General features: G+C 39.4%; 1 protein-coding gene across 37 annotated transcripts in view; it reads right to left on the bottom strand.

The window, feature by feature from the left end:
- HECW1 (HECT, C2 and WW domain containing E3 ubiquitin protein ligase 1) overlaps positions 1-13,602 on the bottom strand; it is a 216,469-nt gene that overhangs the window by 147,238 nt on the left and 55,629 nt on the right. For 7 of the 37 annotated variants that reach the window (XM_032442997.2, XM_032442996.2, XM_085539855.1 and 4 more), the window contains one exon: positions 10,669-10,726. The exons of 26 other annotated variants lie outside the window; for them this stretch is intronic. In XM_032442997.2, the coding sequence (XP_032298888.2) occupies positions 10,669-10,695 (27 nt within the window). In that variant the 5' untranslated portion in view covers positions 10,696-10,726. Of the gene's footprint in view, positions 1-4,265; positions 4,338-10,668; positions 10,727-11,143; positions 11,183-13,602 lie in introns of those variants that run through there. 4 more of the 37 variants (XM_085539856.1, XM_085539866.1, XM_085539871.1 and 1 more) reach the window with 3 other exon arrangements.

Genomic DNA, 13,602 nt, shown 5'->3' on the forward strand with positions numbered 1-13,602 from the left:
TGGTCCATCACATATACCGACCGTAACAGCAACAACAACAACAACAACAACAACAACAAAAAGAACACAGCTACATTCTCATTTTTATTATACAGTGTACAATGTAAATTATAAAGCTAAATTACTGAAAGTAAATTAGGAAGACATTTTTCACCATGCTTGTCACTAGTTACACCAGAGAAGAAGCTGACCCCCATCTCACAACAACATCCTTTCCAAGTAGTTGTAGAGAGCAATAAGGTCTCCCCTGAGCCTCCTCTCCACCAAACTAATAAATCCCAGTTCCCTCAGTCACTCCTCATAAGACCTGTGCTTCAGACCCCTCAATGTCTTACTCGTAGTGTGGGGCCCAAAACCTAACACACTACTCAAGACTCAGCCTTACCAGTGTTGAGTACAGGGGGACAATCACCTCCCTGTTCCTCCTGGTAACACTATTTCTGATGCAAGCCAGGATGCCATCGGCTTTCTTGGCTACCTGAGAATACTACAGGCATAACACTGGTTGTTGTGATCAAAGTCCAGAACCTGACACTTAGTCTTGTTGAACTTCATCCCACTGGACTGAGGCCAGTGATCCAGCTTGTCCATATCCCTTTGAAGGGCCTTCCTACCCTTGAGCAGGTATTTAGTGTCATCTGCCAGCTTACTGAGAGTGAACTCAATCCCCTTGTCCAGGTCATCAATAAAGATATTAAATAGGACAGGCCATAATACTGACTGCTGGACAACACTGTTCTTGAGCAGTCACCAGCTGGATATTACTCCATTCACCATCACAACTAAGATTATGAAAAACCAGCTAATAGAGATTTTTTAAAATTAATATCAAGTCAAAGCACAGAATTAATATAACCACTGTTGGATAACACATAGATTTCCTACTGCTATCAGCTAAGCTAGGGTAAGTTAGAATTTCCTCCAATTAATTCACTAATTAAATTTATTTTTCATATCAGAAAGAGTCCTTTCATGTACAGACAGCTTAGCAACAAGTATTTAGACAAAAATATCAATGTGCTAATAAAACTAACTCTGTAAAATCCTACTAAAATGAGATTTTTTGAGAATTATCTGTGGACAGAACCTGCCTCTTATTTACAATACTAACTCCATCTTTCAAACATCAGATAAAAACAAATTTTAGGAAGTTATTCTTTCACAGAAATGCAACTTCCCCTAACAAGCGAAAGAAGAAAGGTGAAGTCAAAGGAAATGACAGACAAGATCTGTAAATAATACTGATCTCAAAAAATGCATGAACAGAAAACTTAAGATCAGTAAATACTTCAGAAATATTACTTCCATGTACTTCCATATTTACTTCCCTTTCATACTTACAGCTCTATGTGCCCCATTTCCGTTTGGCACTGCGCAGCAGAGCTGTTGCAAGTGCTGCCCTTCCTCCACTCCCCCAGAAAATGGCACCCAGAAAATTCCATCTCCCAGAGATCAGAATAATCTTTACAGCAAATTACTCTGAAGGACTCAGAGCTGCTACATAGCTTCTACTGGAGAGCTAGAGTGCTTTCTGCCTGAGGAGGTGAGAATGTTATTATTTGGGATTATTATGCCAGAAGGATACATGATGCCTTAGCAATATAAAGATAGACCCCAACTCAGGGTCTGCAAGGCGCCAGCTCTGTTCGCTTCTTAGATATTTCAGAACTGCCTTTCAGATACACTGACTCATAACTAGTTACTCACTACTACTGCTTTGACAGAGCAGCTCTGTCTCTGCAGGTCAGGATTGTGGTATGATAGTCTTTTACTGTCCATACAAAAGATATTGATATGGCTGAAACACAGGTGGTCACTGGAGTACTAGCAAAAGAGGAAACTACAGGAAATAAGGAGGTGCTATTAGTCAGCTGACAAAGGGCTCTAACTAAGGGACGTGAAGACATGCAGATGTCTGCAAGCAACCCTGAAACCAGGATTCCAAGGGCAGCTTTGTATGGTGGGAAGCCTGGGACATAGCACATTCGCCTGTCAGAAAGTTTTACAAGACTGTTGCTAAGTCTGATGTCATGAGCAAACTGGTCATGCACTTCCCTGTTTCCTTGTTTCTCCTCTGGAGATGAAGGTTCTCCTGATATATTTTGCAAATTACAAGTAAAAGGTTATGTGTTTTGTAAGACAGACACAGAAGTAGAAATTTAGAGCAGGCTGGTCAAAGAAAAAAATTATGACAGCAAAACTCTTGAAGTAAGTTCACTTGTATCAAGGTGGATATTGCACTAACAGAAATATAAGATAGTATCAATCTCTATTAAAGATTCAATTGGGTGGTCAATTTTAAAAATGATTTTAAGGCTCAAGCTGTAGCTCAGGTGTGAACATACAGAGTAATACCTCAATACCAAGCCAGGAAGTCAAGCAGAAAAGTAGCACCGCCTATAAGGAGGCGCAGATCTTTATCTTCAAGCTGAGCCTGCCGAAAGGGCTTTCTCCACAGTTTTTTGCAGGCAACTCCTGTGTGATGGGAAACTCAGCTCTGTTGGATGGAAGAGTGAAAAATTGATAATGAATTCCTCCTTATGAGGAACACTGGCATTTCCCATCACCACAGGTACAGTACAATCAACCCTGAGATTGGAGACTACTGCAAAACAATAGGATCTGGACAGCCCAGAGAACATTTCAGGATCAGACCCTTTACTTGAGAGGCACAGGAATGATTTCTCAGAGCTCCAAAGGAATTACTTAATAGCACGACAGTGTTACAGGCTCCCACAAGTCTAACAAGAACCATTTTTCTGCATGGTATTACAGAGTGTACAGATGAAACTGCTGCTCTTGGGGCGACTAAAATGAAGGAGGTTACAAATGTCTCAAAGAGATTCATGCTGCAATAACATCAAAGAACATTTGTCTTAATATTGCACATCTTTGGCATACTGTATATATATTTATGGTTATAATAAACACTAATTGGAAATCTAAGCCATTATACATCTGTAGTGGTTCAAATGGACATTAATAGGTAGTTCATTTTTCCATTTCCTGACATTTGTGCATTTCCAGTCTAGCTTTACTGCTATGTTAATGCATCCTCTTCCATTTAACTCTGCTTCAGTGATGTGCAAATCATTGTGAAAATCTGAATCAAAATGAAAGAACTGGCCCTGAGGTCAGACTGGCAAGGTTTGATGCTGGTGTGCGGGATTGATTCTCCATGTAGGTGTATTAGTCACTGCAGCAAGATCTGGCAGTACAGAGCCAGAGGTACTCTTAGCATCTACAGAACACGTCTAGTAACTACACCCAAAAATTAAGAGCAGTCCACATTTCCTGAGAGCACTTAAGCAATCTCCTGGGCACAAGTGGATGGACATGGAACTACATGGCAATATAACCAAAGGCAGAAAACTTGAGTTCAGAAAAAGGAAAAAAAATAATAATGCTTTATCTCTTCTCTTTCTGGAAGAAGTACAAAAGGAGTGCTGTCCAGTGAACTCAGGAAAGTGTGTTGAAAGGCAGACACACTGTATTTCCAATTAAATGATTCTAAGAATTAAGATTTGCGCTGTATAACCAAACAAGATTCTCTGTAAAAATAGCATTTCACTGTTGTTTGATGAGATCACTCCAAGCCTCTACAATGTAAACTACTTCTGTCTCACTAGAAGCAATTAACAATAGCATTCCACAAGTTTATAAAGACACAGTGATAACCCAGACACAGTTCACTACAAAAAGCACTGGGAAGTTTCTGCAACAGAATGCAGCAAAGAAGAAAATTAATTTATTCATTTCTCTCAAATTCTTAGCATGAAAGCAGTATCATTTTAGCCAACTGGCACAGCAAGGAATGAGAAGCAGCCATCAGATTTATGGATTAGAGAAAAGTGATCCAAAATTATTGCCAACATTAGTAAAATACATATTCGGGTATGAAACAACAGTTAGACATGCAGCAGGGCCTCGATATAAAAACTCAAAGAGACAACTGCAAGGAACTAATAAAAGGGTCAATAAAGTAACATTTTAAACCATGATAACACTGCACAGCATCACTGTTCCTTTCACACTACAAGATGAAAGAAAGAATATTAGAATCTGCTCACATGCTATTATCAAATACTCTGAAGTGCACAGTGCTAGCTTTTGCTGGTGCTTTATGACACACAGAACAGGAAATCTGTATTTTGGCTTGGTTTTAAATACCAGCAGAAGGCAGGAAAGTGCCACTACACTGCTAAGGGATAACACAAATGAAGCACAGGGACTGTCTCTTTCCAGGGGAAAGATGAAGCACTCACCTGGTAGGGGAACACAGTCCCTTCCTAACAGACATCCCCGTGTCCACCAACTCCAGCTTCACCGCCACAGCCCTAGTGACAGCAATGCCAAAGACTAAACATCACTTCTCATCTTTTTAAACACAAGGACAATATTTGTATACAATAATCACTTCAGGTAAAAAAAAAACAAAAACACATGATCATCATTCAGTACCAGGTAGTTTGTTTGATTTGCTATTTGAAGTAAAGAAGCACAACCTCAGCAGAGAGCTGCCCAAAAGAGTCTGTGTGTCTCACAAGAGGTAATTTTTTGAAGTCCAATCACTCTTCCCATCAGATCCAGATGGATTTCACTGGTCCCCCTGGAACTCTGTTTACTCCACAGAGGCTCAAGAGGGAAGAGGTAAGAACAAGGATATGGCTCCCCTCTGAAGGATGAAATTGCTGTTCCTCTATGAAATGAGCAACTGGTATTCATACTGAGAGCACCAAGCAGCTAACCACCCTGCTTCAGGTTCCACACACAATAACAACAATTTACCTGAGGGACTTTAATAACCGGTAGCTTCATTTCTTCCAGTACGTCCCCCATGCAAAACACTGCTGTCTTTAACAGCACTCACGGTGGCCCAGATTCACCCAGTTCCAAATGAAGTCACTAATTCAGGGATGCAAGTTCCTAGGACTTTCTGTATAGGCAGAAGCAAGAGACAGGGCACCTCCCAAAAAAGACTGAGACCAAACAAGGCTTTCTCTAGGATTATCCAGCTCCCCCTCTCTTCAACTGTTCAGAGAGCCTGTGACTGGTGAGATCCAGGTTAAGTCAGATGGTGAGATCTATGTATAATCATTTTGAACTCTATAATTTTCTAATGAAAGACATAAATAACCAAGCATTTCTGAGAGTGTCAGAAAATGTATCTTCTAAATACATTTAGGCAGGCGAAATAGAAATCATTAGGCAGATTAAAAGCACATACTAAAAATATGAAGGAAATGATACAGAGTAAATATGAGCCATGGAAGGATATCCCTTAATATACAGCGTTTCCCAGAACTGTCAGCTACAATCAACTCTCTGCTTAGAATTGGCCCCACATTACCCAACTCCACAGAGTCCAAAGACTCTTCCAAAAACCTTTTTGCTGAAAAGAGTCCTAACTTCTTACGGTGTGTAAAATCTCAACATCCTCTGACATCAGGGCAATAGTATATCTTCTATGCTATCTTCTATATCTTAGTGTTCACTAAAAAAAAAAAAAAAAAAAAGCTTGTGCGATTTTTGTACTGCATACTGCTACCAGAGAGAAGAAGTAAACAAACAAAAAGAGAACTAAGTCAAATGCATTTTTTTCAATCCTAGGCACAACAGATTGTTTGTAAAACTCACACACATAAAAAAAAAAAAGGTAACAATAAGCAACTAAGCCCAGATATTTTAAGTTTGTAATATTGATTAGCCCCCATTCAGACACAAGCATGAATCTTTGCACACCAAAGGTTTGTGTGGACACATACTGAAGAAGGATTTATCCTACAAAGCTTGCACCTACCATACTGTTTTCACCACTGATACTTTCCTCTTTATGTCCACTTTGCACAACACAAAGGGATGGATCCATTCATGTGTCTCAAAGTATCCATCGCTGCCATTAGCTGCAAAATCCCTACATACATAGTAAGCACAATTCACTACAAAAAGTCTAAAGACCTTCCCTTCCCTCCTCTCTCCCATGACTCTAGGCTGCCAGCAAGGTCCCTGCCATGTCCATAGATAACTACGTGTCTTTCCTGTATTCTTCTCTTTCTTCTCTAGCAATTCTCAGAGTATCTCTCCTCTTCCTCACTCAATAATATTATCATCTTTTTCTCACTCCTAGACAGGGTGGGACAGTGAAGAAGTCACTAGATGCTGTACAGGCATAAGACAGACACTGGTTTCCATGTAGGGATGTTGAATACAAAAACAGGAGGGCTGGCAAGCAACTCTCTTCATTCATGGTTCCTTCCAGAAGACCACAGTTGCAGACTCCCTGCACCACAGCAGAGAGCATTCTAAATCTCAGTTCATTCATTGCCTGTACACTCTGTCATGATTCTAACCCACATCTTCATTTCTTTTTAAGAGGAAAGAGTTTTGAAATGTCAGCATCTTAATCCCCTAGGGCAGAGAGGCAGGGCAGAGGCAGGTAGGTCTGAGAAGACTGCTGGGTTCTAACACCTCCATCAACCACTTCTTTGATCCACAGACAATAACAAACCAGACACCAGCTTACTGGGCATGCCCTCAGCTCTGTCTTCCACCTTTCAGTGAAGCCTGGAATATTTCCTGACATTTGGAAATCAACTGGCCAAATAGATCCCGCATTATGCTATCTCCAGACCTTCACTGAGTGTGCTTGATGTTGCTTCCAATCAAATTAAACTCAAAACCTGCTGTATCACAAAATTTTGTGCATGGGAATATATCTGTTCACATTTTTGTGGCAGGGTCTAATTTCATTTTTCTTTTTACCCTAATTCAAATTCTTTGTGTTCTTAAGACCTCAGGAAAGTTTTCAGATGAGAACATTGGTGACATAGACCAAAAGAAGTCAAATTCTACTCACTGACAGACACAAGCATATAAATGTTCTTGAAAAAGGTTCAAGCCATATCTTCATCTCACATTAATGAGTACCTTTAGCTTGAGTTAACAGCATTTTTGATGCCATTGGTTCCTTGAGAATTACAGTTTGTAAGGCTGCACTTTTAAAAATAAGTGAACAAAAATTTTTGAACTTACTTTTCTAGTAACAACCTCTCTGTCAATGAAGTGCTCTAAATCCATTGAGGATTACCTTCCAATGCAATGCAATGAAAGGCTAAATTTTAAATAGTATTCATAAGAACCTGTGGAATTAGGCAAATCAGAAAACTATTCATCTATGCTGGTCATAAACTTAAGTTCTGAATGAAAGATTGACAATCACACAGCCCGTCATAGGAGTCACAGTAACAATCACATCTCACTGAAATTCTTGCTGTAGGACCTAGTTCCATTCTGATTAGGACCACGAAAATTGTCTAGTGTCCAATTCTTTGTACAAATCAATTGAGAGGTGTTTGGTCTCTGGCTGGTCTGTTGAAATTAATAGCATTTCTTGTACTACAAGATGCCATTCAACATAAAATTTTATACATAACTTGGACTTGTAAAATTGGAATGTCAGAGAGGTTAAAATTTGGCTTTTGAACAGGTAAGCAGTTCTCAAAGACTACAAAAATTCATTTTTGTCGAAGAGCTGTGAACAGAAAGGACACTAATTTGGGAAGTTTATCACTTGTAATACATTAACTAATAGACCACATAACAAAGTTTCCAGAAGGCGTTCTCTCAATATTAGTGAACAGTAGTTGACTATGTTGTTTTTCTAACCTCTAACTAGAAGCTGATTATTTGTATTGAAGACATTCGGATCTCATTGAGAGAGCATTCACAGAAACAAAAACAAACCAACAGTAGAATTAATGAAACTATTTTCCTCCAGCGCTGTAATCTCATTACCAACAAATCTCCACCAAAATCCCATAATTTTTCAGTCCATTTCTCTGCAAAAAAAAAGCCACAACACCTCAAGCAATATCCAGATAACCCCATCAGCTGGAACCAGTGGCAGGAGGGCTCTGCCTTCCTTTGCCTGCCCAACATGGCTCTATTTCATCTCCCCAACCACCAAGACTTTGAAGAAACTCAATTAGTGCACAGACAGCTACTCTGCTCTCTTCTGCTTAGAAATTAGCCAACGGCTTCAAAAGTAATTAGTTATGGAAGTGACAGGCAGACAGAAAGTGCAATCATAGGAGTCTTATCAGCCTGGGAAACCAAGCTATACAAATTGTAGGCACCTCACCAGTTTAATTGATTACTCAAATAAGGGAATTTACTCATGTGTGCACGTCTGCAGAATCAGGTGTTGGGGCTGGTTACAAGCAGTTATGAAAATACAACAGAAGCCAAATCAAAGTGACTTTGGAGGAGCAGAATTTGACTTAACTCTAACATAGCACTACATCCTTTCCACACAAAGTCCAATAAAGTTTAATTACAAGTGAAATGAAGCACATATGTATGATAAACTTCCAGCTTCCTAGTAAATCTGTTGTGATTTTTTTTTTTTTTATACAGTGATAAAGGGGGCATCAAGCGTGCAATCTTTCTTCAAGAAGTGAAGAAATACAGAACTGAAAACTTAATGTCATGAAGGATGAACTCATTGAAATTACAAGGTCAAAAAAAATCTCACTGACACTTTTGGTTTTTAAAATCCCACTTCGATTACAGAATATACTCAAATGTATTTGACAAAGCTTTCTCTATGTATTGTAGAATAATGCAGCTAGCACTGTAAATTGTTTAAAATTAAACAAATTGAACATTCATTGATTTTAATTAGTTCTGTCCCATAGAATCTCACAAACTAATGGAGATTTTCAGACAGTTTTCCTATTGGCTTTGAAGAGACGGACCACATCTTGAGAAAAAATTTAAATTCACAATCAAAATACTTGCGCACATCAAAAAAGCAACACTGGGGTATGTCACACAAGGCAAAGCTGCAAAATACTACAGATGCAATGCAGGTGTCCACTTTGGAAATTCTGAATGTAAATCAACAGCATATTTACCTTTTACAAAACCAAAACCGACCCATTGGAATGTCAATTGAATAAGATTTGCCCACCCAGTTATACAAAGTGCTTCCCTGGGAAACTTAGAATTCTCCATAGAGCTGTTCCACGTTGCAGTCAGTCATGTTATTCATGCTTTTGGTTAATCTCACATGCATTTATCACCAGCAATTCAAAAGAATCGATAGTCAGTTGCTTTAATAAACCACACTGTTGCCATGAGACTTCTTGTTGGGCCCAGCCAAATTTCTTAGGAGTCTTTATGAGAGCTCACCTCAAATGCTGCTAGATGAATTGGGCAGTGTGCTGTTGGTGAACCTATAATTGTGGCAGTCCGTATATAGAATATGACTGGACTTACAGTGCCACATTGGTTATCACTTAGAACTGAAGCACAGCCATCCCCAACCCCTCTTATATCTGAGGACAAGATGGAATGCAAAGGGGGTTTATCTTCTGCCGAACCTCTTCGCCCTTTTCAAGCAACACTCTTTACTTAGGAAAGAACACACTATCCTACAACAAACAAAACCTTTTCTTTCAGGGGGATATTTTATTTAAATTTTGGACAGTGGCCAAATTGAAATCCTGTTTTATTTTGTTTTTTCTTGTTGGAGTCATGGAACAAAACTGGTAAATCCTCTTGATACGTACTTACATCATGCAGTAATTTACAAATTCATATTATTGGCACATGAAGTGTCAGATGGTGAACAGTTTTCAGAAGCTACAACATTCAAGTATTACTTTTCACCAAAAGTGGTGTTCTTTCAAACACAGACACACTTTCCAGTTCTTTCCAACTCCAACACACCTTGAGATGTATAGCACATACTTCTGGGGAAATTTAGATGTACATGTGTACAATATCACTGAGTTTACAGCTATAGAGAGGTGAAAGGAGGAGTGCTGTTGAACACTCTCACAAAAATTCACAGTTGTTGTCAAGGTCTTTTCCAACCTGGCTAATTCTATGATTCTATGTGGCTGCATGCATTTCCTCGTGAAACATACAAACAAAAAACCCAATAATAACAACATTTCAGTGACAGATATAACAACTGATAGGCTTTAATGCACATTCTGGCCCTCCTTGATAATGCATGGCAATTTAGAAAACTAAGCTGTGCAGGAAGATGCATACAGCAGCAGTGGTTTTCTTATGCATGCAGATCATCTCATAGGTCCCATAGAAGTGGTTAATGACAGTCAGACATTTCTGCAGCTCACACATTAGTGTCTGCTGTGATGGCTGATTTGTGTCTTGATGACTCCAAAATAATTCATGGTTAAAAGCTGTAGCTTTCAGGAAATGCCTTGTGAAGGTGATTGGTTGATGCATTCTGTGCTTTGCCTGTGCATAAACACATGCAACGGAAACGTTACAGTTGCCTGCTGCTCCCAGGACCTCCTTGCTAGGATCTTAAGACAATTACCATGTCTTGAATGAATTATTGGGCATGTCACATAAAACACAAAACTAAAACAACACTGATATCAGATGGTTACTTAAGTTCAGAAATAAAACAGAAACAAAACAGAAACAAAAGAAAAGATTACTGCAAATGAAATTTGGTTGGACATGTTATTGAAAAGATGCTCAAATTAGCTGAACTGCTTCATTGTATCTTAAACATGGACGAGGGGCAGCTGCAATGAGCTCTGAGCTTTGGCACATTCCATTATGAATGACAGTGAATTTATAATGGAATGGTATGGATGGGTTTTATAATCAGAAAAACACACTGACCTTAACACTACACAGGTGGAGCAGCATAATGACCCGCCAATTGTAAGCGCATCAATTCCTGGGGAAAAGTTCAATGAGGTTAACTCAGCATGTATCCCATAACCAACATAAGCGACATTTAAAAACATTGTTTTTCTACCCAAACTGTCTTTTATTAATCGACTTGATTCACTGTTTGGCAATGAGTATATCTTCACCACAGTAACAGCATACGATATTATTCCTCAGTACACCAGGATGTTGTCATGCACTTTAACACCGAAATACACACCCTTAAAAAATAAGAACAGGATTTTCTACAGTAAATTTTGCAGACTGTACAGGATTAGTCAACATATTCATTTAACTCAAGAAGCATCCAAAAGAGAGCAAGAAGAAGCAGCCTGGCTTTAACAAAAGACACCATTAGTGTATTTTCAGCTTCATCATAACATTCGCACATTGAGGAAGCTTAGATAGGTGGCAGTCAACTCACATTTCTGTTTCCCATCAATTCATTGATATTCTTGTATATCTGCAAAGGAAGTTAATTTCTATGTGACATACTTGAGCAGATGCAGGATCCAGTATAATTTTAGTAGTTCAAGATCAGACCACAAAATAGCAAGTGAACCTCTACTTCTCTAATTAATCTCAACTAGCACTTCAAAACCTTATACAGTACAAAACTGTACAGTGAAAAGTGATAGAACAAGGAAACTCCCGTCTGAATCAGGGAAGCTAATAGTGAGGACAGAAGGCTTTTGAAACATGCAATAATAAAAAATCTCAATATAAAGAAATGTGAAAGTAGTCCACAATTCATCTTCAGGAGCATTTACAGTCCCTATTTTCAGTTAATTCTCTCTGGTTATCTTCTGTGACTGAGTACTCTGACATTCTACAGCTTAGTAGCTACACAAGCAGAGAAAGCTCCTCAGTAAGAAGATGCTCAAATACTCCATGTTTCAGAGAACCAAGGAACCACATAGTCTGAAAAAGACCTTCAGGTCACTAGGTCCAACCATCAACTTGACCTGCCAAGTTCCATCACAAACCATGTCCATTAGTGCCATGTCCACGTCTCTTAAATACCTGCAGGGTCGGGAACTCCACCACTGCCCTGGGCAGCCCGTCCACCATACCCATGAAGAAATTCTTCCCAATGTCCATTTGAACATCCCCTAATACAAGCGGAGCATTGCCTTATCACTTATCACATGAGAAAAGGAACTAGCACACTATCACCCCGCTCTAAAATTCATTCTCATCAGCAGTTTCCACTGTGTACTCAACAGATGTTGTCTTATAACAACACGATCAAAACCACTAGGACTGCTAATTCAACAAAAGTACAATGAAAAGAGAAAGGAAAGGTAGGATGCCTAGGTATACTATTCAAAAACACTCAGTTCAAAAAAGGTTTATAAGATAAAACATTGCCAATTAGATTTTCAAAATACATAAGGGACGTGAAATTAAACAAAGTAAAAGTGCATGTGGTGTTTTCATCTCCCTTTACTCTTCAAAAGACACTAAATCTCATGGACATAATCAATTTTATTTCCATACTTACAAACTACCTACGATTTGGTCACTTGTGCTTAATGATAAAGTGTATTTACATTGGAAATACAAAGGCCCCTCTGAAAGTAATACCTTCTGTTATAGTACGTTACCCCCTTATGTCAGAGGCAGATGTTGGTGGTATGGTAGTAGAGGATTGAACTTCCCCACCAATACTCTCTTACATCTTGTTGCTGTGTGACAGATGGCAGCAGAGGGGCAGTCTGACAAAATAGCATCTGACATGGAAGTGTGTGCAAAACAAAGGCATATCACTGAATTCCTTGATGCAGAAAAAATTACACCCACTGAATTTCATGGACATGTGCTTTTATGGAGACCAAAGAGAGTGAGGTCGTGGGCAGTGCATTTCAGCAGTGGCGACATCAACAGCAGACCACCTCCACTGCTGCAGATTTTTACGAGATCAGTATGCAGGCTCTTGCTCACTATTAACAAAAATACAGAGCTAATGGTGGTGACAATGTTGAAAAAAAGGTATCTCAGCCAGGATAAAGATGCTGAAGGAATGGATACTGAAGAACAGAAGAGTTGCACTTGTGTGTGTGGCAGGACCATTTGCAGCCTAAGCAACCATTCATTTCCTGGCTGAGAACAATGCAGATCTCCAACAAAGCCACTCCTGCGTCCTGAGGATAAGTAGTTTCTTCTAAGCTCTCTAAAGGAGATGAGAGTAAAGTGGTAAGTACAGAGGAGAGTGTCCTAGGCAGCTGCTTTTCTAACCTATTCCTTCTGGGAACCCTGGGGAATTCAAGTTCATTCAGTCAGTATTTACTCCCTCTCTCATAATTTCTGTTTTTATCTCCCCCCCACCCCTTCTAACACCTTCTCCTTCGTCACCCATCATTTAACATTAAGGTTTCTTGTTTGCTCTCTTGATCATACAAGCCCAGCTGTGCCTCAGCACCACTCTCTCCCTCCCTGTTTTATCTCCTTTGTCTCTACTTTTAGAGTATCTCCTTTTTTCCTCCTTCACTTCTAATTTCCTACTGCCTTGTCCCTTTCTGCACAGAAGCTGTTTCCAGCCCCTGATTATGGCAACCAACTAAAATCAGTATTTATTTTATATTTACACACAACTACCCACAGAAAATTATATTTCCACAGTATCTTTGTCCCTCTTATCCTCTGCTTTTATTTTCAGTATATTTCTGTATTGGTTGCAATTAGCCTCTGAACTGTTTAGTGCCTTGGGGCAGCCAGAACAGTAATTAGCGCAGGCAATCTGCAAGCACAGTGTGCTGCACTGGTTAATAACAATGCAGTCTGTGCAGGAAAACTCATCCAAGGCCAAAAAATTATTTCAGCAGTGGTCAAGACTTTGTTGCTAGAGTCAGGGAGTGCTTGTGCTCAGCTCCCTTGTGGGCT

Source organism: Coturnix japonica, chromosome 2 (assembly GCF_054131305.1).
Source record: "Coturnix japonica strain WE chromosome 2, WE-NBRP24, whole genome shotgun sequence".
NCBI lineage: Eukaryota > Metazoa > Chordata > Aves > Galliformes > Phasianidae > Coturnix > Coturnix japonica.